At 38.6% G+C, this 25,580-nt stretch overlaps 1 protein-coding gene across 1 annotated transcript in view; it reads right to left on the reverse strand.

The window, feature by feature from the left end:
* Window positions 1-1,138: 1,138 nt before the first annotated feature.
* LOC309657290 (uncharacterized protein) overlaps window positions 1,139-25,580 on the reverse strand; it is a gene marked incomplete at its 5' end in the record, with an annotated part of 80,763 nt that continues 56,321 nt past the window's right edge. Inside the window, one exon of the mRNA XM_082454501.1 lies at window positions 1,139-3,054. Within this exon, the coding sequence (XP_082310627.1) occupies window positions 2,892-3,054 (163 nt within the window). The 3' untranslated portion in view covers window positions 1,139-2,891. The remainder of the gene's footprint in view (window positions 3,055-25,580) is intronic.

Below are 25,580 nucleotides of genomic sequence, written 5' to 3' on the forward strand. Positions count from 1 at the left end.
TCTAAGAGCCATTCAATTTGGGAAAAGTCTTCACAAATTCTATAAAGAAATGTTTCATACCTTTTATAAGCACATAGCACATTTCTTCCAAGGATTCTCAAGTAGTAAACAAACAAAAGCAATATTACTAGAAATGATTATGGGAGGAAGTAGATGCCACCCCTGAATCTCTTCTCCCTTGGAGAAAGTGAGACATGAGAAGGTGAAGGGGAAAAGTGTCAAAGATAAAGGAAAGAGCCACAGAAATGATCAGATCCAATCTAAGTTTTTAGAGTAAGTGCCATCAGCCTTTCAGAATCAATATTCTAACAGTCATTCATCTTCTGATAGGCTTAAATTTTCAGAGTGGGGGAGGGAAATGTGAGGGGGGTGGGGATTGTGTGATGACACAGGCCAGCTCATTTGGGTGGGGCTAAGCTGGTGGTAAACCTTCAACTCTTCTGATTGACTGGGGAAAGCCACTGCTTCTCACAAAACATGAAGAAGGGATATTACCACAGGAACTCTGGAGACAGGAAGGAGGGGACAGCATTCCACCCTGTTCTGTGAGAAAATGCACTTGAAATGGTAAAACAGGAAAGACCTACAAAAAACAATAGGACATGGCCCTGGTGGCTACAGCCAGGCTGAAGGCAACTAAAAAGTAGCCCTTGTGTTACTCTTGTCTCTGAAAATATAGATTGTTTTTTCTTGTCCTATATCAAAAAGGATTGAGAAATATCACTTTACAGAGTGTACTGAACCTTCATCCTTCTAATTTGGGGGAGAATATTACATCTCAGATTTCCTAAATCAATTTATCTCTATTCATAGTAAAAATACAATTAAGTTATGACAATTATCTCCAAATGTTAAGGTCTGGGTTTCCTGTTATTTCAGGGGAAAAAATGGTAAACAAATTAACAGGTGATCCCAGCATAGACAACATGTGTTTGTGTATGTAATTATTTCTACAACCACCGTTTGAACAAAATTTACAGTTTTAGTTCAAAATGCATAATGTCAAGGTGAAAAAAGATAATTTTCTGAAATCTAAGATATTTTCAATTTTTCTACATTTCAAAATGTAGAAGCTAAAACTTTTCTCAAATTCAGGCCATCACAAGAATTCTTAAAAAAACACACTTCAGGAGACTCCCTTTCTTCTTTCCTTCCTTTCTTTCGTTCTTTCTTTCTTTCTTTCTTTCTTCCTTCCTTCCTTTCTTTTTCTTTCTTTCTTTCTTTTTTCTTTCTATCTTTCTTTCTTTCTTTCTTTCTTTCTTTCTTTCTTTCTTTCTTTCTTTCTTTCTTTCTTTCTTTCTTTCTTTCTTCCTTTCCTTCTTTCCTTCTTTATTTTTGGCTGTGTTGGGTCTTTGTTGCTGCACGAGCTTTCTCTAGTTGCAGAGAGTGGGGGCTACTCTTCGTTGCGGTGCGTGGGCTTCTCATTGCAATGGCTTCTCTTGTTGCGGAGCATGGGCTCTAGACGCCTGGGCTCAGTAGTTGTGGCTTGCAGGTTCTAGAGTGCAGGCTCAGTAGTTGTGGCGCATGGGCTTAGTTTCTCCGTGGCATGTGGGATCTTCCTGGACCAGGGCTTTTAACCACTGTGCCACTGGAGAAGTCCCCTCATTTCTTTCTGAGGGAGGTTGACACAGTCTGTGATGACTAGAGGTTTAAAGGCATCTAGGGTTGTTGTTTTCTGTCTGATAATCTAAATTAAGTGTTGATCATAAGATTAAAAGTTATCATCTCCTTAATACTAAAACCAGGATTTTTAATGTTAAAGTTCTATTGATACCTTTTGGTTAACTGAAAAACTAATTCACCCATTGCTTTTTAAATTATTGCAGCCATTCTCTTGACTTTCCCTATAGCAGTAGAATTTATGATATCACAGGAAGAATGGTCATTTTCTCTGCTTCAGTCACTTTTTTTAGGACTGGATAACGGTAATATAAATAAGTCTACTTTAAAATACATAAAAGTGTCAAGAGTTTTAAAACAAGCTTTAGGAGGGATCCATAACTACTCCTCCCTCTAACCTGAAGAGATGCAGAATATGCAAGATGACCAAAGAAATTCTGGATTTAAAATCCCTGTGGTAACTATTGATCAGCAAAAATCGAACAGGAAATCTATGGCTAAATTCATGTGATTATTATGGTGCACAATCTGGTATTAAATTGTTTCTGTTTATCACTACATAACCAATATTCTTGGTTGTGGGGAAACAGCTGAACCACCTTGCCAGCTTTAGAGACTCAACTTGTGACTTCAGTCATGTTACAGCCAGCACCTCTACAATCAACAGCAGAAAACAAGAATGTTCTCTTGTAATAAATATTAGCAAAGGGTATGTATATTTCCGTTCTTCAGATGACTGTGTTGGGTTAATCTAATTTTAGTTCAAAGATTCATTTGTCTCTGGTTCTGCATCAGAGGCAAAAATTACTTTATTTGATTAACTGAGGTCTGGGAAGAATTCTTCCATATATCGTGATATTCAGTTCTAATGCATTCATTAGGAAGAAACAATTCCATAACCTAAAGTAAATCGTTTCAAATTGGAAGGGTCAAAAAAGAAAAGTTAATATCCATATAGAATTTAGTGTGTTACATAAGCATGTGCAATCATCTAAAATTAAAACTAATCACTTTGTGTCAGAAGCAGTAATAAAAGCCAAAGTTCTGCCTCATTGTTCTCTAGTGAAGCATGAATAATTCATGATTCAGGTAAGCTTCCCTTCTCCCCTGAGTCTTCCACAAGATTTTACCAATTTCATTATTCAGAATGTGTCTCTTTAGAGCATTTTAGCTACACTAGAATTGAACTAATACTAAATGTCATACCTTCTGATGTTACTCTTTGTAGATCTGTCCTTCAGCCCTCTTGCAAAGCAGAGTGTGACCAGGTCTTATGGGACAAAACAAGATCTCAGGGCCTGGCCTTGCTTCAGGGCTTCCCACTCTCCCTGAATCTGGCCTGGTTCCTCTCCATATTCTCCAATGTTCTTCTTGAATTCAAATCTTTTCTCATTCAGAAGTATCTGGTCCCATCTATCCTTTCCAGAAAGATGCCTATAATGAAAAGTTAAAATTATCCTCTTTTATAGCTGAAAACACCTCTTTAATAGAAGTTTCTACTTCTCAATAAATGCCCCCATCAATAGTGTCACTAGTTTCATCCATCACATATATTAATTCATTTATTAACATTAAATATTTATTGAGCTTCTACTGTAGGTGATGTGCTACAGACAGAAAAAAACTCAAAGTCTGCCTCCAAGGAGGTGACAGATGTAGCAGGCTAAATACTGAAACACCAGTGTAAGAGGTGCTATTTCACATGGACTGGAGATGTGAAAACGATGACCAAGGGTGGAGCGATTAGCTCTGCACATAGACTGCAATTGAATCAGCAGGTATCTTGGGGGAAATTGAAGAGGTTTCTGCCTGGTTAATTCTATTTTGTCTACGAAGAGGGATTTGAGATTCTTTCTTGAGAGTCATGTTTGTTAAAAGATATGAGGAGAGTAATAAAGGCTTGAAATAGGCACCAAAATGATGGAGAAAGACAGCTGAATAGGAGAATTAGGATAAATTCCAGTCAGCATAAAAGATCAGCATACATTGGAGGCCATGAATCTGTAGAGGTTCCATATCAACCTGGTTGTGTGATTCTCCTCCATGGATAGTAGAGTGAAAACAAGGGACCAAGGTAAACAGTGTTTATGTGTCATAGATCTCTGCCAGAAGGAAGGAAGTGAAGACAGGACAAGGCTGATAACCTGAGAGATGATGGAGGGATTAGGAGACAGGATACCAGGGAGTAAGGCAGTATGAGAACCAACATAGTAGGATGTTTTAGTCATGTAGTAACATGCAGGGGTCTAAGATTTCATCTGGATCTAATCTGGTTGAAGGATCAGCCATGGATCGGGTGACTGAATGGGAGGACTTCAGGTGAGGAAGAATGCAACAATTCAATGAACTCCTATAAAGCCTCTCTTGGTGTCAGGTACTGTATTAAGTCACGAATCAGACCTTATAAGAACTAAAAGAGTTCAGAGTAAAACTGGTAAATATCCCATTTAGTATGTGATAAATAATAATTGAGATGAAATGCCCAATTATAGTAGGCATACAAAGGAGAAAGTATAGTCAACAACTTGGCAAGTTCAGAGAAGTTTGTTGAGAAGGTAGTGCTTGCCAGAGTTACTCAAGGGAGTGTAATATTAGGAAGTAGACACATGACAGTGATGAAGAGGAGTTGACGGCATCCAGTCTCATGACTTCCAAGTGAGAGTTGCAAGCACCAAAAGAGTACAAGAGGAAAATATCTCCCCTCCAATATCTCTAGCTGTCCTAAATCCCACCTAAACCATTCAGCACATCATTGCCTCAACTACTAGCCTTAAGTACCACTTTCAACACTTCAATTTCCTCTTTAAATCCTTCCATTTCTTTCTAGTTCCTTCACCATTAAAATAAGAAACCTGAACTCTTACATCAGAGAGAAATGAATGTTGTGAAGGCCTTTTGTTTTCCTTTCCCCTCGCTCCCTGTCCAACAGTATTACCCACCGCTTACCTATCATATACTTCTGCGGTGTGTCATCTGCTTCTCTTCTCTCTGATTCATAAACACTCATGCCTATTTCCACATATTTTCCTCATCTGTAATATTTCTCCCAAACTTCCCTTCCAAATTATGTCATTTTTCACAGTCTGGCTGAAGATCTGTGGCTCCCATGATGCCTTTGCTTGACTATCTCTGAATTATTTTACTGCATGTTGTGGTCTTTAGAACTGTGCTATCTCCTGGTATTCTCTAATAGTTCATGTGTGCTAGACTTGCCTTTTCAAATAAGGTCCCTGAGGACAGAGACCTTGTTTTATACCCCTAGATTCCCACAGTGGTTTGTAGAGTATTGAACACAGAATAGGTGTTTGAGAGGCAAATTAATGTGGTAGAAGGTACCTGAGTCAGGAGATCTCATTTTTTTTTAATTCAAGTTTTACCCCTCAGGCTAAATTCTCTTTATCTGTGAATTGAGGAACCTGGACCCATGATCGCTCAGATCCCCTTCACCTGCTGCAGTCTGATTCTAGCAATACTAATTATTTTATCTATTTGACAAGAAGCTATGATAATGCTCACCATGCACATCATATTGCTTTTTTTCTTATGTGTACGGACGGACCTTATCTCTTAACTTTTGTGATGACACTGGAGAGTAGGAAGTGAAAACATAAACAATGTAAACACTATAGTTAGAAACAGTAATTCTCCACCAGACATCCACAGAATAATAGGATCCTAAAAGTTTCTTTAACCAGAACAGAATAAAGATTTGGGTTATTTTTTAAAACTTTCCTCTTATATGACATTTTTGTATAAAAATCTCTTTGTATAAAATTTCAAGAATGTCAAATGCCAGTGTTATCCTGTTATTTAATGTATTTTAAATATAAAATGCAGTTTATACTAATCATTTGCCCTTTGAGTCATGAAATGTAAGTTTTTAGCTGTAATGGCTATGTAAGAAATTTTACCTAATTCAAATTTATGCCTCTGCATTGAAATACGAGGTGAGTCCAGAGCACAGCTTCACCATAATCCACTGGGAATCAGACCTGTAATTAGCCATTCTTGGGTATCACCACTTGCCATTCAATGTGACTGCAACTGAGAAAGCATTTATCTGGCAACAAAAAGCTTTTTATATGTTATATGTGCCAGCTTTGTGTAGTTAGTTAGATCTGTAATTAAATCTCCTTTATAAGAAGCTTTGGGGAAGTGTGTGGGAGTATAGGTAATGAAATATGGCGGGTTGATGCCTTGTGTCATTTTGTAAACTAGCTATAGCACCAGGAAGAGAAAGGTCGTGGGTCAACATAAACTGGAACACAGCATTATAGAGGTATTTAATTTCTGAGATTATTTAGAAATAAATGACTATGGTTTGACATACACTGACCCTGCATCTACAGAAATATGAGCTCTTCACTTTGAAACTTCACTCGCAATGGTGAGGTTGCCACTCAGTTTTCTTCCTTCCTGACAGAGCAGGTGGCTCGTTGAGATCACTGCCTGCACCAAAAAAAAATAGTGTACATGTTTAGAACAGAAATTTCATCAGCATAAACTAATTGGGCTGAAAGGAGGCTCTTCTGACCTTATGTAATTAGCATCCGGTTGTAACCAAACAACCCAGATACCTTTGAATCTTTTGCTGGGTTCTATGAATTATTAAGTGGGGACTCTGATGGGTTATCCAATTAATGACATAAATTTTACTTCCAGGAAGTATTTTATTCATCTCTAATAAGTGTTTACCGTTTTATGAGATTTAAAAAAACCACTTGGAATTTGGGTCAGGAAAACACAAGGGATTTATGTGACTCATTGACAAGTGGTTAGAATAAGAGTAAAATAACCTTCATCTGGAATGTACAAAAATAAATAGAATAAATTTTCCATCAAAGTGGTTTCAAAACAGAGAAGAAACATATTGGAAAAGATTCCCTTTGATAAAACATAAAGATTGAGGTGGGAATAACAGAATTATACAAAGATGTTCTTTTGTAGTTGGAAATATGAAGCCTTCATGATTAGAGAGCTATATTAGTCATATATCTGGACCATATGTTTGAAACAAGAAATCCTCTATCTGAAAAAAAAAATGCCTGAAACCACCTTATGTGTACAGATGGACCTTATCTCTCAACTTTTGTGTATGCAACTAGATCTCGGAGGCCAAGTTTCCTTTAAATCCCTTCACAGGTGTATGTGAGTGATCAAGGAATCACTTTTTCCTACCCATTTCAATGTAGCATGACAACATCCAGACACCTTTAAACAAAGAAAGCCTGTGCCAGGAGAAACAAAGATTTGAACAAAGAAAGGTCGACAAGTTTGCTCAAATCACCAGCCTTCCTGTGCTGCTCCATCATCCTTCACTGAATAATGTCACAGCCTTTCTACCAGACGTAAGACAAGGTGGTGGGAAGAATATAAAAAGAGACAATAATATTCTTTTCTTCTCTGTACTGAATAAGGAATGTACAATTGCTCAAAGCAGATAATAACATACTTAGAGATAATAAACATGTATTCTCCCAAATAGAGAAAAATAAGTGGTAATATTTGATCAGCTCCCCAATGCATGGGAATGACTATGCAGTTATAGACAATTAGAATGCGGAGTGATTCACATGGACCAGAGTTAGTGTCATGGAAACATTAGGCTGTGAGATGACTTGGGAACATGAGAGGGTTGAGACATGTTGGAAAATGTAACTGAACTGTATAAATACTGCATAAGGGCAAGAGCAAGCAGGGTATATTTAGGAACCAACGATAAGGTCAATGATTGTCTTGGATTGGCTAGAGAAGGAAGAGGGGGTCAGTTTAGAACAACTAACACAAAATATAGAATATGGATTTGTTCCTCTTGTTACTGAACACCCTCACTGAAAGGTCATGAACAAGGTAGTGAGCAAGGGAAAATAAATTATGCATAAGTGCAGAGCTTAGCTGTATAAAAAGTCCCTGAAATTTAAAATTAGTTATAAAAGTACTTCATTTAACCAAAGGTCACATCCTCATCTGGACATGGTTGAGAAAACAAGAAGTAAGCAACAAGCAGCCTTTGAATATCCAGGGGGGGGAAATCATAAACCCTTTATGCTAAGATCATCCAATTCACCCTGAGAAAATTGACTCTCAGAGGCTATTCACTGTTAATTTAGAGAAAATCTAACTCCTCTCTCCACTGCAGATTAGAAGCAAGAAATTAAAAGAGGTAGCTTCTAGACTCAAGCATTCTGACCATTGTAATATTTGATAGCTGACCATCTGAAAATAAAGAAGGAGGCAGAAAAAGTATTAAAAGCAGCCATAAAGTGAGAGGTGTGGTAATTATTTACTTGAAACTGAGATGAATTACCTCAGTAAAAAAGTCTTCACTAAATTATTTTAATGCTTTATTTTCATTCTCTAATAATTTTGTTTCTGTAATAGAAGCTCATATTGTGCAATACAAGCCAAAAAAGAATGGTTTAAAAATGTGCCCAAAAAGCCAAACTTTCTCTGATTTTCTGACCAATTTCAGATGTTACATACTTTACTTAATTTCCCATTATAACATGTGGTTTTACTTACACTAGACATCTATAATATTTGCTTCAAGAGAGCTGAACGAAGCCTATTGTGCAACTACAATATCTTCCTTGTAATGCTGTAATCATATCTTTGCCAGGAAATAACAAATTTTTAAATAACAATGTTTAAAGGCATATGAGGTCTAAGAAAATGTCTCTTTTTACTAGGCACAGTTCTTGCCAATTTGATTTCATATCATACAAACTGGTCTAAGTGAACATAGAAAAATGGAAATTTCATCAAGGCTGAATACAATCCTGATACAGTAGTCATAGTTTGTTGCTTTTCTGTATTAACCATTAACCTACAAGAAACTGAAAACATGGTAAGGTCTAGCCTAGAGTCTTGTGTTTGTACCTTGGGCTGTCAGACCATGTCCAAATGTGGCTGAAGAAAATGATGAGGATGGTGTCATAATGTGAGAATTCAGGGTTCCATTCTGGGGCCATATGTTGTGATGCCTAATATTAAAGTATTTTGAGTACTTTTTTAAAATAAGTAAATAATTAATTAATTAAATAATTTCTGGCTGCTTTGGGTCTTTGCTGCTGTGTACAGGCTTTCTCTAGTTGACATGAGCGGGCTTCTTTTTGCAGTGGCTTTTCTTGTTGCGGAGCACAGGCTCTAGAGCGCAGGCTCAGTAGTTGTGGGGCATGGGCTTAGTTGCTCCGCGGCATGTGGGATCTTCCCAGACCAGGGCTCGAACCTGTGTCTCTTGCACTGGCAGGCAGATTCTTAACTACCAGGGAAGTCCTTGAGTACTTATTATACCCAAGCACTGGTCCAAGCTTATTACCTCAATTAACCCATTTAATTTCTTTTAAAAAAGCCCTATTAGGCAGGACTATTATTATTCCTATTTTAAATATGAGGCAGCTATGGCTGAGAGGTTAGTAACTTGACCATGATCTGGGAGCAAAACCTAAGTTCAAAAGCATGTCCATCACATGGGAGCTCTTCTGTTTATTAATTTCTATATTTTTCAACCAAATACTAAGATTTGTTTCAAGATTATAGAGTTGGCAAGATGATATAGCACCAGCACTTCCCTGATTATTGCTCTCTGCCACTCCAGTTTTATGAAAAGTATAAAGGACAGCAAAGCAGAATTCCAAAACACAGCACCAGGAACATGCAACACACTTGCTGATCTTCAGGAACATGTCAACAGTTGATTTTGTGGGCTCCTCCATATTAACTGAAGTCCTCAAAAATGACTGTTTACCTCTTTGGGAAGGCAAATACAGCCATAAAACTGCTTTTGAGATTCAGTCTGTGGTCATTCCCATTGTGTTATTCAGGATTCTTTTGGTTACAAAGGGCAGAAACCAACTCAACTAACTTAGGCTAATGTAACTTAAGCTAATGTAGTATTTAGGGTTCACTACTGGCTTCAGGTGAAGCTAGATCTAGGTACTCAAACAATGTAGTTTGTATATTTTCCACCTCCCAGTTGGCTTACCCCCATGTTGGTTTCATTCTCAGGCTGATTTCAAGTGGTGGCAGAATAGCTATTAGAAGGTCTAGGCTTAGCAACCCCAGAAAACAACGACAGTTTCTCTTTCACAGTGGTTCTGGCAGAAAGTCCTAAACTGACGTTTATGGCTGTGACTGGCCTGCTTGGGTCTCAGGTCTACCTCTGAACTAGTCTCTCTGGCCAGGGCATATATTGCTCTCATATGTCATGTACCAACCACTGGCTCCAGAAGAAGGTTCAGCCCCAGCAGAATCACAGGCCTCAGCTACAGCAATGGAAGAGTGTGGTTCCCCTAAAGGAGCCAGTGGTTTTACCTCAATATAGGGAAATAGATGCTGAACAGTATAAACCACAGATGTCCAGTATATTCAGCCTGGCATGCCAGAAGAATAAGTTTCCATCTTACCATATCCCTTTGAGGACATTTGGGGTTCTCCATCAAAACGACTTTCCTACAATGAGCTAGCCTGCGGTGAGTTAAGGCAAGAGTGAGCAGAAGAACACCAACTAGGTTTCACTGAATCATACCGACGCAGATGTGTACACAGAGCAGCAGCAGAATACCCCGCCAGCTGTGGCAATCTGAGATGGTGTGACTATTTGAGCAAAGGCAACCTTTAGCACAGAGGGTAGAGAGGCATTGCTAGTAAAGTACTTTGCCACATTACGGTCAACAGATTGAATTCACATGGATGATGCTTACTGTGAAAGTAACTGCAAGTCGTGCATGCATCAGACTTTGTAGCTTTGCAAATATGCAGAAGACAATGTTGTCAGCCGTAATATCTTCAAATGCCAAGAATTCTATTTGGAAATAAAATGTGAAAGAGCTTCTACATTTTCCTGCACACAAAGGTTATTCTGATGTAACTCAGTTCGTCAGGCTGCATAGATTTCCATTCATTAGAAGTTGCAGTCACCCAATTCAGTCACTTATAAATACGTCGTATTAAAAAACTTCATTTGTAAGTCAGTGCTTTTAAAGTTGGAATCCATTTTTCCATTGAAAATGTATTAAAAATGGGGACTGGGTTCCAAGGCTAGCCCATGAGTATTAATTAAGTTATTTGAATATGCTAGGTATAGTGCCTAGCACATTGTAAACACTTAATAGATACAGCTATTATCATTGGTTATAATGTAATAATGTGAACAAAATGATCAAATCAAAATGATTTTTTAAAATCATAAATAAGAATTAAGCTAACGAGCATTTAGAAAAATAACAGACAGGGAGACTTATTAAGTTACTATGAAAAAAAAAAACCCTACTTCTTTTAATTCCTAATTCCAATTCAAAGAAGAAGATATTTAATATATTTTAGCTTAAAGATTATTTATCATTAATAAAAAAATTTAGAGAGTTATCTTAATATTTTTCAAAATAGAATATTTTTATATTATTATATTTTGAATTTGGGGATTCTATGTAGTTGCAAAACTGAATCAAATATTGTGAGTATTACTAGGAATAATGTTTAATGAATTGCTTTTTATTTACCAAGAATTTTTCAGAACTTCTTCCACCTGCTTGCATCTGGATGCAATTTCATTTATAAACTGAGGAGACAGTATATTTCTATTACCAAAAAAAAGAACTGTAATGGGGACAGCCATAATTGAATTTACATCTTAATTATTTACACTCTTCTTTTTGCAGCCTAAATATTCTATGCCTTAGAGTTGTTTTGCAGACAAAATATCACCTATGATTAGTAATGCAGATACTCTTTTGACATAGGTGACAAGTTCTTTTTGGTAACTTGCATGACTTCTCAGTAAAATTAGCTTCATTTAAGAATTAATTCCACAAAAAGGGAACCCTCCTACTCTGTTGGTGGGAATGTAAGTTGGTGCAGCCACTAGGGAAACAGTTCATTTGTATCATATTTTCAATTCCACATATAACTGATACCATATGATATTTGTCCTTCTCTGTCTGACTTACTTCACTCAGTAACTAAAAAACAAACAACCCAATCAAAAAATGGGCAGAAGACCTAAATAGACATTTCTCCATAGAGGACATACAGATGGCCTATATATACATGAAAAGATGTTCAGCATCATTAATTATCAGATAAATGCAAATCAAAACTGCAATGAGATACCACCTCACATCAGACAAAATGGCCATTATCAAAAAATCTACAAACAATAAATTCTGGAGAGGGTGTGGAGAAAAGGGAAACCTTTTGCACTGTTGGTGGGAAAGTAAATTGATACAGCCACTATGGAGAACAGTATGGAGGTTCCTTAAAAGACTAAAAATAGAACTACCATATGACCCAGCAATCCCACTACTGGGCAGATACCCTGAGAAAGCCATAATTCAAAAGGACACATGTACCCCAATGTTCATTGCAGCACTATTTACAATAGCCAGGACATGGAAACAGCCTAAATGTCCAATGATAGATGAATGGCTAAAGAAGATGTGGTACATATAAACAATGGAATATTACTCAACCATAAAAAGGAATGAAATTGGGTCATTTGTTGAGATGTGGATGGACCTAGAGCCTGTCATACAGAGTGAAGTAAGCCAGAAAGAGAAAAACAAATATCGTATATTAACCCATATATGTAGAATCTAGAAAAATGGTACAGATGAACATATTTGTAGGGCAGGAATAGAGACATAGACATAGAGGACAGACATGTGGACACAGGGGGCGAAGGGGAGAGTGGGATGAATTGGGAGATTAGGTTTGACATATATACACTACCATGTATAAAATAGATAGCTAGAGGGAACCTGCTGTATAGCACAGGGAGCTCAGCTCGGTGCTCTGTGGTGACCTAGATGGGTGGGATGGAGGGGGGTGGTGGGAGGGAGGTCCAAGAGGGAGGGGATATATGTATACATATAGCTGATTCACTTCATTGTACAGAAGAAACTAACACAACATTGCAAAGTAATTATACTCCAATAATAATAAAAAAAGAATTAATTCCACAGAAAGGGAACCCTCCTACACTGTTGGTGAGAATGTAAGTTGGTGCAGCCACTATGGAAACAGTATGGAGTTTCCTCAAAAAACTAAAAATAGAGATGCCAACAATCCAGCAATCTCACTCCTGGGCATATATCCAGACAAAACTATAATTCAAAAAGATACATGCACCCCTATGTTCATAGCAGCACTATTCACTATAGCTAAAACATGGAAACAACCTAAATGTCCATCAACAGATGAATGGATAAAGAAGATGTGGTCCATATATACAATGGAATATTACTCAGCCATAAAAAAGAATGAAATAATGCCATTTGCAGCAACATGGATGCAACTAGAGATTATCATATTAAGTGAAGTAAGTCAGAAAGAGAAAGACAAATACCATATGATATCACTTACATGTGGAATCTAAAACATGTCACAAATGAATTTATCTACAAAACAGAAACAGACTCACAGACATAGAGAACAGACTGGTGGTTGCCAAGAGGGAGGGAGCTGGGGGGGGATGGAGTGGAAGGTTGGAGTTAGCAGATGTAAACTTTTATATATAGAATAGATAAACACAAGGTCCTACTGTATAGTACAGAGAACTATAGTCAATATGCTATGATAAACCATAACGGAAAAGAATATTAAAAAAAGAATGTATGTATATGTATAACTGAATCACCTTGCTGTACAGCAGAAAATAAGACAACATTGTAAATCAACTATACTTCAATAAAGAATATATATTAAAAAGGAATTAATTTCACAGATCTATTATAGAAAAATCTGATGCTAATTTTGTTTTTTAAAAATTATGTAAATACTGAAGACATCTAACTGCTATCACTTATCTGATCACTTTTGTTTTAGTGACAATTTGGGGGAGACTTTTAAAAATCAAATATCTATTTAAAAAATAGAGACTCATGTATGTCAAAAAAACCAATGTGTTAGTGTCAATAAGACTGCCTCATTAGGGTTTATACTGCTACTTTCTAGGTATCTGGCACACTGCCATATATAAAAGAGATGGAATAAAGATACCAGATTGACTGAACTTTGCTTTATTCTTTCATTCATTCAACAACTAGTTATTGAGCACCTAATATGAATCAGGCATGTTTCTAGGTTCTAGGGAAACAGGAGTAAACAAGACAAAGTCCCAACCCTCCATAGAACTTATATTCTGCTTGAGGAGGACAGATAATCAATTATTAGGTGGTATTATTCTTCCAATGAAGAAAAATAAAGCAGGGGAAGGATAAGGTGAGGGAGAGAGGGACGGTGATCAGGGAAGTCCTATCTGAAGAAAGTGGCACTTCAGAAGGAACTAGAAGGAGGAAGTGAGTCATGTAAAAATCAGAGACTATCAGGAAGGGCAAAGGCCCTCAGGTAGAACAAGCTCACAGTGTTCAGGGAACAGCAACACCATGGTGGCTAGAACAAAGTGAGCAGGCAAGAGGGAGAATGATAGACAATGAGGCCACAGAAGTGGGGAGGGCCAGACCCTGTAGAGCATGCAGGTTATGATAAGGAGTTTGTTTTACTTTAGTTGCAATGTGAAGCCATTGGATGGTTGGGAATAGGAGAGGGACATGATGTGAAGTTTGGAAAAGAGGCCCTAAGGAGACAAGAAGAAAGCCGTTTCAGTAGCCCAAGCAAGGGCTGACACTAATGCACTATTATAATATTGACTCTTTACTGCCTAATTCCAAGATGAAAAATAAAAACTGTTTCTGCAAAGTGGTGTGTTGGGAACAGAAAAATCAGCTATTTAGCTGGAGCAGTACAAATGCATCTAGAATAAAATACTGGTTTCTATAATGACTGTAGAGCAGGGGTCCCCAACCCCTGGGCCGCAGACCGGTAGTGGTCCGTGGCCTGTTAGGAACCGGGCCGCACAGCAGGAGGTGAGCAGCGGGCAAGTGAGCAAAGCTTCATCTGCCACTCCCCATCGCGCCCCATCGCTCGCATTACCGCCTGAACCATTCCTGCGCACCCCCGCCCGTCTGTGGAAAAATTGTCTTCCATGAAACCAGTCCCTGGTGCCAAAAAGGTTGGGGACCAGCTGCTGTAGAGAAACTATTTACCTGAACTGCCAGTTTACAGAGGTCTTTGTGGATGGGAAATTAGGGAAGAGTGTAAGAGGTCAGAAATTTTCGAAACACATCTACCACCTTGTCTCCATTCCCCTCCCCCTATTGACAGCCTGACTCCTGAGTGCTGTTATGAATTGAAAAGCAGGACGGTACTGCTGGCACTGAACATCTTCTTCCAAAGTAAAACGCTGCCATCTTGAGGTTTCCAGAGTAAAAAAATAATATAAAAAACAAAAAACCTATTTCAATTTGGGAAAAAAATATATAAATAACATAATTAAATTATATATATATGTATAAAATTAATTTGAAAGAAGCAGGAAGTTTTCCCCCCAGAGATCTTTGTTCACATAAGCTTGGCTTAATTTTGTTACATAGCAAATGCTCTCTGAGAGTGAACTTTCTTTAACCATACAAACAGTAATAATGAATTTGAAGTTACTAAACACACCTGATTATATTTCTAATTGTTTTCTGCAGGATCTTCTCTCTCATTGTCATAATCAGTCGTTTTTTCTGGCTTCATGATGACCTGCTACGACACTTGGTAATACATGCAACTTTCCTGGCAGATGTCATCTAAATAGTAGTATTTGAACTTAAAATTATGGAATAAACCCACTTCTCTTTATGGTTCCTGTGATAGTTAACTTTTTATGTCAAATTAGCTAGGCCATGGTACCTCAGTTGTTGGCCAAACACCAATCTAGATGTTGCAGTGAAGATATTTTTTAGGTATGATTAACAGTTAAATCATTAGACTTTGAGTAAAGCAGATTACCTTCCATCACGTGGGTGAGCCTCATCCAGTGAGTAGAAGGCCTTAAGAGAAAAGACTGAGATCCCCTAAGGAAGAAGGAATTCTGCTTCAGACTTGAGACTGCAACATCCACTCTTCTTTGGGTCTCCAGCCTGCCAGCCTGTCTTGCAGATTTCAGACTTGCCAGCCCCTGCAATTGCATAAGCCAAGTCCTTAAAATAAATCTCTCCCTTTATACACACACACACACACACACACACACACACACACACACACACACACACATCCTATTGGTTCTGTTTCTCTGGAGAACACTGATTAATCCAGTTCCTAAATCTTCAGAGGGAAGTCCTATATGACTTTTTGCATGTTTAGAAGTATTCCTTCCTTACTTCTCCTCCATCCTTCCAAACATCATGTTGGCTGTTAAGAACACGAAGAAGAAAGTCTGAAGTTTCAATATGATGAGAGATAAGGGAGATAAATGTAAGAGAGGCAGAGATATTTACTACCAGGAAGGCAGGCACTACCCAACGCCAGGAAAAGCTGGGGGATCTTGACAGAAAAGTCACATTTAAGCTGGATCTTGGAAGATTAGTAGCAGTTGGCTAACTCGTGTAAGAAGGAGGAGATCTTCTCGACAGGTATGATGTTGGGTTCAAAAACATGGCAGCCCCCTCCCATGAATGAATTCATTAATTAATGAATTCATTAATTCATTCAACAAATATCTATTGAGTGCATGTTGTATGCCAGATGTGGGTTTTGTCCTTAATTTCAACTCATATTGTTACAGCTAGGGAAGGTCCATCATATTTCTCCTGCTGGGTGGCTGCCTCTCGCAGTTCTGCTCTCTTCAGGTACCACAGCAGATGCTGGGGATAAAATGGGGAGCAAACCAAACAAACATTTGAAAGATGTTTAGGATTAACTTTAGCAACTAGTAACAGAAATCCCCAAATAACTATAGCTTAGACATGATAGAATTTTATTTTTCTCTCATCTAAATGCCCAGATCTATGACCTAGAGTTGGAATGCGAGCGCAAGGCTTCTTTTACCTCGCTGCTCTGTCAACCCCGTCATGCTGGTATCATTTGATGATCCAGAACGGCTGCTCCAGCTCCACTCTCTTGTCAACATTAAGCCAATAGGAAGAAGAAAAGCAGGAGGAGAAGAGCGTTCATCTGGAAGTCATGTATATCACTTTTCATCAATATCCCATTTTCCAGAACTGAGTTACACAACTACAACTAGTCTTCATTAGTAGCAGCCATATGCCCAGCAAAAAAAATTGAAGAAAGGAAGACAAATATTGAGAGGCCATGGGCTGTGCTTCAGACAGGAGAGAATCCAGATGAGCATTACTCTGTAGACTACACCCTTAAGCTGAAAAATAGAGTTAATAAGCAGAAGTTAATGGTTGTTTTAATGTCTTTTAAGATCTTTACTACATAATTACATTGTCTTAATGATAGCCATTTCGAGCTAGTAGTTTAGAAGAAAAGTGTACTTGAATTTTACCAAAAATCAGGAAACGAATTTATTTTTTTCTGTGTGAGTTAACTGACCAATAGTTAAAGCAATTGGTTTTTTAATGGTAAATCTATATCCAATAGCTATATCTTCATTTTTCCATGCTTTGAATGCTTCATATGATACATGTGAGAGGAAAACACAACCACTGAAAACACAAAACAGAAGTCCATAACAAGATTTCTCATTAATAGCAAAAGTCTGAAATATTTTAAATTATGATATTAAACCATATCTATGTGGTGACCATGAAGGAGCACTGCTCAGACTCATCCCTCAAAGGACCTACTCTGAGGAGCATTACTGACTGACATGTCTCTGGACCTTCAAAAGTTTCACATTGAGGCCACACACCCTCTGACTGCTCACAGCCAATGACTGAGCACAGCAGGGGTACTAGAGAAGGAACATGTGGATTTCCAAGCCTGGTCCTCAAGAGGCTTTGCAGCTTCTGCTCTCTGTCTTCACCTGTCAACACTATATCATGAAGCCCAAGCGTCCTCCTTGAGGATAAGAGACTGTGTAAAGAGAGTGGCTTAATCAATAGCTGACACTAACTGCCAGATCTTAAACCATTGAGCTCCAGTCAAATTGCCAGATGACTTGCAACCACATGAATAATACTAGGCAAGAATAATGCTAATAATGCAGAAGAACCCCCTGAGTCTAACTCACATTCCTGAATGACTGAATCATGAGCAAGTCAAATGGTTGCTATAATAAGCTACTAAATTTTGGAGCAGTATAATAAGCAGCAATAGATAACTGATACACACCTAACATATAAGGTACAGAGTGGAGAGTAATAATATATATACCTGGCAAATCCTAGCAAGATGAAAATTCAACATTACATATTAATACCAAACAGAATAGATTTTAAGACAAAAGCCATTATTAGAGTTAAAGAGGGTCAATATAATTCTAAACTGCATACACCTAATAAATGTTCTCAGAATAGATAAAGTAGAAAAAAAAAAAGATGTAACTACAAGTAGAAATAAATTCACAATTAACACAATTGTATTAGTAATTAAAATAGGTAAAGCAGACAAAAAAAATGTAAGTATAAAGGAGATTTGAATAACAGTTAAAAAGTGGGATTTAATCAACATTTATAAAAACTCATATTCTGTGGTAGGATGAATCCTAAGGTGGTCCCCAAATTCCCACCTCTGAGGTAAACATCCTATATAATCCTTCCCCTTGAGCAGGTGCAGGGCCTTTGAATATGATGGGATAGTCACTTCCTTGATTACATTATGTCATACATGACTCCATCTTATCATATGGGAGAGAGATACCCTTCTGCTGGCTTTAAAAAGTAACCTACCATGTGTGAAACCACATGGCTAGGAGCAGAGTGGGCTCAAGGAGCTAAGAGCAACCCCAGGCCAACAGCCAGTAAGAAAATGAGGCCTGCCGTTCTCAACTGAGAAATGCAGTTCTACAACTGCAGGGAACTAAATTCTACCAACAACCCACATGAGCTTGGAAGGAGTCCCTGAGTTGCAGATGAGAACCCTGCTGGAGGATACTTCGATTTCAGACTTGCGAAATCCTAAGCAGAGAACCCATGCCCGGACTTCTGACTTACAGAAACTGTGAGATGTTAAAAACAGATGTTGTTAAAAAAAAAAAAAAGGATGTTGTTTTAAGCTTCTAAATTTGTGTTAATTTGTTACACAGGAATAGAACACCAATATAGACTCAACCATTAGAGAAGCATGCTCTTCTCAACCACACACTGAATATTTATTAAATTGATCACAAACAAGGTCTTAGGGCATAAACTATGTTCTTTGATCTCGGTACAATTAACACAATAATCTATTCACGAGTTTTGGGGAATCTAGAAGTTTTCAGTGCCTTAGTGTAGCCTAGAAGTGCTGAGAGTGTTGGCTATACATGAGCAGGTGCCGAGGTCAGGAAAAGGAGGCTGCCAGGAGTGGACACTCTGGAGCCAGGAACAAGTGACTGTGTCCGTGGACTAACCAGTGGTGCCTGTACCTCAATAGCGCACAAATGGCCAGGACTGGCTGTCCTACCCCAGTCACTGGTACAGAGGTAGCCACTGGACAGGAGGGCCAGCAATGTCCAGCCACTGGACAGGAGGGCCAGCAATGGCTCCAAGGATACTTCTCACACCCTACCAGAGTCAAGAAAGCCACCCCAACACTATCTGAAGAGAAGCAGCTCGTAGAGAAGAGAAGTAAAAGAGTGAGCATTGAACCCAGAGAGAATGAACCTCCCCTTCGATGACGGCAATGAAGACAACTAAAATGGAAACAGATTGAGATACTATTGATTGGCTAGTTTTAAATATTTGGTTATTTTCCCTGCTACACAGCACAGGTGGCTGGTGAGGTATTTTTTTTTCCGTACCTGAGAAAAGTGTGATTAAGAATTTTTTTAACACATCACACACAATTTTCTTTAAAACTCATTTAAAAGAACAATACTTAAATTCTAATATCACATTTCATGGCAAGTGTCTGCTTGTTAGACATATCTCTACACCAGCATCTGAAACTGAAGTGCTTAACAAGGACCAAGAAGGTAACATAAATGAATTAAGTGGATTAAGTTTAAAAGAATAGGATATCGCAGAGTCTTTGGTAACCTGAGGGGCACATGCCCCAAATAATAGCATCTCAAATTCTGTAGAATGGGGACTTCCCTGGTGGCACAGTGGTTAAGAATCAGCCTGCCAATGCAGGGAACACGGGCTCAAGTCCTGGTCCAGGAATATCCCACATGCTGCAGAGCAACTAAGCCCATGCACCACAACTACTGAGCCTGTGCTCTAGAGCCCGTGAGCCACAACTACTGAAGCCCAAGTGCCACAACTACTGAAGCCTGCGCACCTAGAGCCCGTGCTCTGCAACAGGAGAAGCCACTGCAGTGAGAAGCCCGCGCACTGCAACAAAGAGTAGCCCCCGCCCGCCACAACTAGAGAAAGCCCTCACGTAGCAACAAAGAACCAAAGCAGACAAAAATTAATTAATTAATTAATTTAAAAAAATTCTGTAGAATGGTTCTGTCCAGTAGGCCACCATTTTGCATCTTCCATAATATGCAATACACATATATATTTGTTTTCTGTATTACAGCTAGATCAAATTGTATCATAGTTAAATATTTTTATATCTGTTTCCCCGACAGAGAGATCTGTCAAATGCTGCATAAGTGTCCTATTCAGCTTTATATCCCCAGGATATATCCCCTGGCATACAGTAAGCTTGTAATAAATACTTGTGAATGAATAAATACTTGTGAAACTGGTGAATGAATGAATAAATGACTAAGGGCCCATAGCAGCAAATCATCCAGATCAATGCATTAACTGAATGATGGCAAGATAATCAAATCACAGACATGAGCTTGAGGGCCCTCACAAGGGTCTGGTTGTCTGTGACATGAAGTGCAAACAGCTGACAGCTCTCTGCTTCATGACAGTCTGCAACCTGAGGCTCTAGAAACTCAGTGTTTGGAAAAGACACTGATTTCTTTCATTTTTAATTAGGTGACCAGTGGTTAGATTATTATTGCTAGAGACAGGCTGATTAAGAAGTCACTGACGAGTCATTTGTCCTCCTTGGAGGGCTGTCACGCGGGCACATTTACATAATGACAGCTTCCCGCTGGGAGCTCTGCTCTCAGCTTGTGTCACTTCTGGCAATAAATGCTGGTCTCTCACTGGCACTTCAGTAACTTTTTCTGAGCAGGCATCTTTTAGAGGACATTTTTATTGAAAAACCTTAGAAATGGAATTTGCTTTGGCTTCAAGGTCTCTCTCTCTCTCTCTTTCTTTTCCTAGAAAATAGGTTTCTTAAGGTGGTGGTGGTAGGACGGTAGAAGGAGGGGAGAAAATCTGCTTTGGAGAACTGGTTCCACCCTAGAAAGACTGCTTTGGAGAACTGGTTAAAAGAGAGTCACTGTAGAGGTGGTGGGGAAGTATAGGAGAGAGAGAGAGAGACAGAGACAGAGAGACAGTGTGTGTGTGTGTGTGTGTGTGTGTGTCTGTGTGTGTGTGTGGCTGGGGTAGAAGCTGGAGAGTGAGGGGTGGCTGGGAGGGTCTCTCCTAAATATTGTTGTATCTGAAAAAGCAGAAAAACATCTTTTCAAGTGATAAATTTTCAAACTAGAGCAATCCCAAGCCTCTAGTCTGCCTTGTTACTTTTCTTTTTTTAATTTTTCATTTTCAAAGCCTTTCAAAGCTCATTTGTGTTTCTCCACTTTTACGTAAACAGCTGATTATATGCATTAAGTAAAACACTCAGTGAGATACGACAAAGATAGAAAGACTGAGAGAGAGAAAATTCCACCTCTGAGTACTTCAGATTAGTGAAGCCTTGGTTATTTCCTAAATGCAATACCATTAATCAAGTCTGTACGTTGAATCATAAACACACACACACACACAGACACCAAAAAAACAAAAAAAGAAAAAAGAAAAACTAAACTTCAAATGCAACCTTCAAAATAGCTAAAAAATTTATATATAGCTCGTTTGGATTAAGGGTTCCAAATTAAAGAAAAGTCTAATTGTGTAAAATAAGGAAAACTGGCTTTTATAGTGTTGCCAGCCAGGAGTTCTTCTGGACTACTTAATGATGTTCTACCCATATGTCTGAAATTTTCTGAAATAGGTGAAACATTTTTATGCATTTTTTAGCGTCATTAATTTGTTTGGCAAATCTATTTTTCCGTAAACAGTGATGGTTATGCCCAGTACAGTGTCCAAATTGTGGGACTACATCAAGATTTAAAAAGTATATTCCAAGGACACAGGGAATTTAACATCAGAAAATCTACTAATGCAATTCATCATATTAACAGATTAAAAAGGAAAAACATAGCAACACCCACTATTTATTTTGCTCAAGAACTTGTAATTTGGGCAGGACTTGGTAGAGATGGTCCACCTCTGCTCCACACAGCTTTGGTTGGAGTGGCTTGATTGGGGTTTGTAATTCAACTTCTAAGATAGCTCACTTACAAGCAAGTGGGTACCAGCTATTGTCTAGAAGCTCAGCTGGGATGTTTAGGGGAGGCTCAGTTCCTTTCCGCAGGCTGCTTGGGCTTCTTTACAGCATGCAGCTGGGTTCCAAGAGCAAGTGTTCCAAAAGACTTGGGTGGAAGCTATAAGGCTTCTTAGGATTTAGACTTGGGAGTTCCCTAATATCATGTCTACTGCATTCTATTAGTTAAGCAAGTCTCTTAAGCCAGCCTAGATTCAAGGGGAGGGAACTACCTAGTCTGCTTTGGAGATGCTGACGTTTTTCTGTTTTATTTTTTTTTAAGATTTTTTTTTTTTGATTTGGAAAATTTTTAAAGTCATTATTGAATTTGTTACAATATTGCTTCTATTTTATGTTTTGGTGTCTTGGCTGTGAGGCATGTGGGATCTTAGCTCCCCAACCAGGTATGGAATCCACACCCCCTGCATTGGAAGGCAAAGTCTTAACCACTGGACTGCCAGAGAAGTCCTGAGGTGCTGGCTTTTATAGGAGTTGTACAAGAATACTAGCTGTGTGCACCAGGAAATCACAGGGTCTGTGGGAAAGTATAGCTCCTCCTCTCTCAAGGGGCAGACGTTCTCATCAACACTTGCTATTTACCATCTTTTTAAAAAATAAATTATTACAGCCTTTCTAGTAAGTATGAAGTGGTATCTCATTGTGGTTTTGGTTAATATTTCCCTAATGACTACTGATGTTGAGCATCTTTTCCTGTGGTTAGTGGCCATTTCTACATCTTCTTTGGAAGTCCTATTTTCTGTGTTAGCTTTCCTCGTGTGCCTGGAAATCCTTGGCTTTTTGCCCTTAAGTGTAAAGAATTAAAAAACTAATTAGATGACTCCCTCTTGTGAGAGCACTGGAATCACAACTAACTGCTGAACAATCATAGACAGGAAGACATTGGAACTCACCAAAAAAATATCTCACATCCAAAGACAAAGGAGAAGCCACAATGAGATGGCAGGAGGAGTGCAATCACAATAAAATCAAATCCCATAACTGCTGGGTGGGTGACTCACAAACTGGAGAACAATTATACCACAGAAGTCCACCCACTGGAGTGAAGGTTCTGAGCCCTACATCAGGCTTCCCAACCTGGGGGTCTGGCAATGGGAGAAGGAATTACCAGAGAATCAGACTTTGAAGGCTAGTGGGATTTGATTGCAGGACTTCAACAGGACTGGGGGAAAGAGAGACTCCACGCTTGGAGGGTACACACAAAGTAGTGTGTGCATCAGGACCCAGGGAGAGGGAGCAGTGACCCCATAGGAGACTGAACCAGACCTACCTGCTACTGTTGGAGGGTCTCCTGCAGAGGCGGGGCATGGCTGTGGCTCACCGTGGGGACAAGGACACTGGCAGCAGAAGTTTTGGGAAGTACTCCTTGGCATGAGCCTCTTGGAGTCCACCATTAGCCCCACCAAAGAGCCTGTAGTATCCAGTGCTGGTCGCCTCAGGCCAAACAACAGTGAGGGAACTTAGCCCCACCCATCAGCAGACAAGTGGATTAAAGTTTTACTGAGCTCTGCCCACCAGAGCAACAGCCAGCTCTACCCACCACAAGTCCCTCCCATCAGGAAGCTTGCACAAGCCACTTAGATAGCCTCATCCACCACAGGGCAGACTGCAGAAGCAAGAACTGCAATCCTGCAGCCTGTGGAACGAAAACCACATTCACAGAAAGATAGACAAAATGAAAAGGCAGAGGACTATGTATCAGATGATGGAACAAGATAAAACCCCAGAAAAACAACTAAATGAAGTGGAGATAGGCAAAATTCCAGAAAAAGAATTCAGAATAATGATAGTGAAGATGATCCAGGACCTCGGAAAAAGAATGGAGGCAAAGATTGAGAAGATGCAAGAAATGTTTAACAAAGACCTAGAAGAATTAAAGAACAAACAAACAGAGAGGAACAATACAATAACTGACATGAAAACTACACTAGAAGGAATCAATAGCAGAATAACTGAGGCAGAAGAACGGATAAGTGACCTGGAAGACAGAATGGTAGAATTCACTGCTACGGAACAGAATAAAGAAAAAAGAATGAAAAGAAATGAAGACAGCCTAAGAGACCTCTGGGACAACATTAAACACAACAACATTCGCATTATAGGGGTCCCAGAAGGAGAAGAGAGAGAGAAAGGACCAGAGAAAATATTTGAAGAGATTATAGTCTAAAACTTCCCTAACATGGGAAAGGAAATAGCCACCCAAGTCTAGGAAGCACAGAGAGTCCCAGGCAGGATAAACCCAAGGAGAAACATGCCAAAACACATAATAATCAAATTGACAAAAATTAAAGACAAACAAAAATTATTAAAAGCAACAAAGGAAAACAACAAGTAACATACAAGGGAACTTCCATAAAGTAAACAGCTGATTTTTCAGCAGAAACTCTAGAAGCCAGAAGGGAGTGAGATGATATATTCAAAGTAATGAAAGGGAAGAACATACAACCAAGATTACTCTATCGGCAAGGATCTCATTCAGATTTGACAGAGAAATCAAAAGCTTTACAGACAAGCAAAAACTAAGAGAATTCAGCACTGCCAAACCAGCTCTACAACAAATGCTAAAGGAACTTCTCTAAGTGGGAAACACAAGAGAAGAAAAGGACCTACAAAAACAAACCCAAAACAATTAAGAAAATGGTAATAGGAATATACATATCAATAATTATCTTAAATGTGAATGGATTAAATGCTCCAACCAAAAGACACAGGCCTGCTGAATGGATACAAAAACAAGACTCATATATATGCTGTCTACAAGAGACCCACTTCAGACCTAGGGACACATACAGACTGGAAGTGAGGGGATGGAAAAAGATATTCCATGCAAATGGAAATCAAAAGAAAGCTGGAGTAGCAATACTCATATCAGATAAAATAGACTTTAAAATAAAGAATGTTACAAGAGACAAGGAGGGACACTACATTATGATCAAGGGATCAGTCCAAGAAGAAGATATAACAATTATAAATATATATGCACCCAACATAGGAGAACCTCAATACATAAGGCAAATGTTAACAGCCATAAAAGAGGAAATTGACAGTAACACAATAATAGTGGGGTACTTTAACACCTCACTTACACCAATGGACAGATCATCCAGACAGAAAATTAATAAGGAAATACAAGCTTTAAATGACACAATAGACCAGATAGATTTAATTGATATTTATAGGACATTCTATCCGAAAACAGCAGATTACACTTTCTTCTCAAGTGCACACGGAACATTCTCCATGATAGTTCACATCTTGGGTCACAAATCAAGCCTCTGTAAATTTAAGAAAATTGAAATGATATCAAGCATCTTTTCCGACCACAGCCCTATGAGATTAGAAATCAGTTACAGGGAAAAAAAACATAAAAAACACAAACACATGGAGCCTAAACAATGCACTACTAAATAACCAAGAGATCACTGAAGAAATCAAAGAGTAAATCAAAAAATACCTAGAGACAAATGACAATGAAAACATAATGATCCAAAACCTATGTGATGCAGCAAAAGCAGTTCTAACAGGGAAGTTTACAGCAATACAATACAATCCTACTTCAAGAAACAAGAAAA

This window comes from Balaenoptera physalus, assembly GCF_965194825.1.
Source record: "Balaenoptera physalus genome assembly, chromosome: 3".
NCBI classification, from domain to species: Eukaryota; Metazoa; Chordata; class Mammalia; order Artiodactyla; family Balaenopteridae; genus Balaenoptera; species Balaenoptera physalus.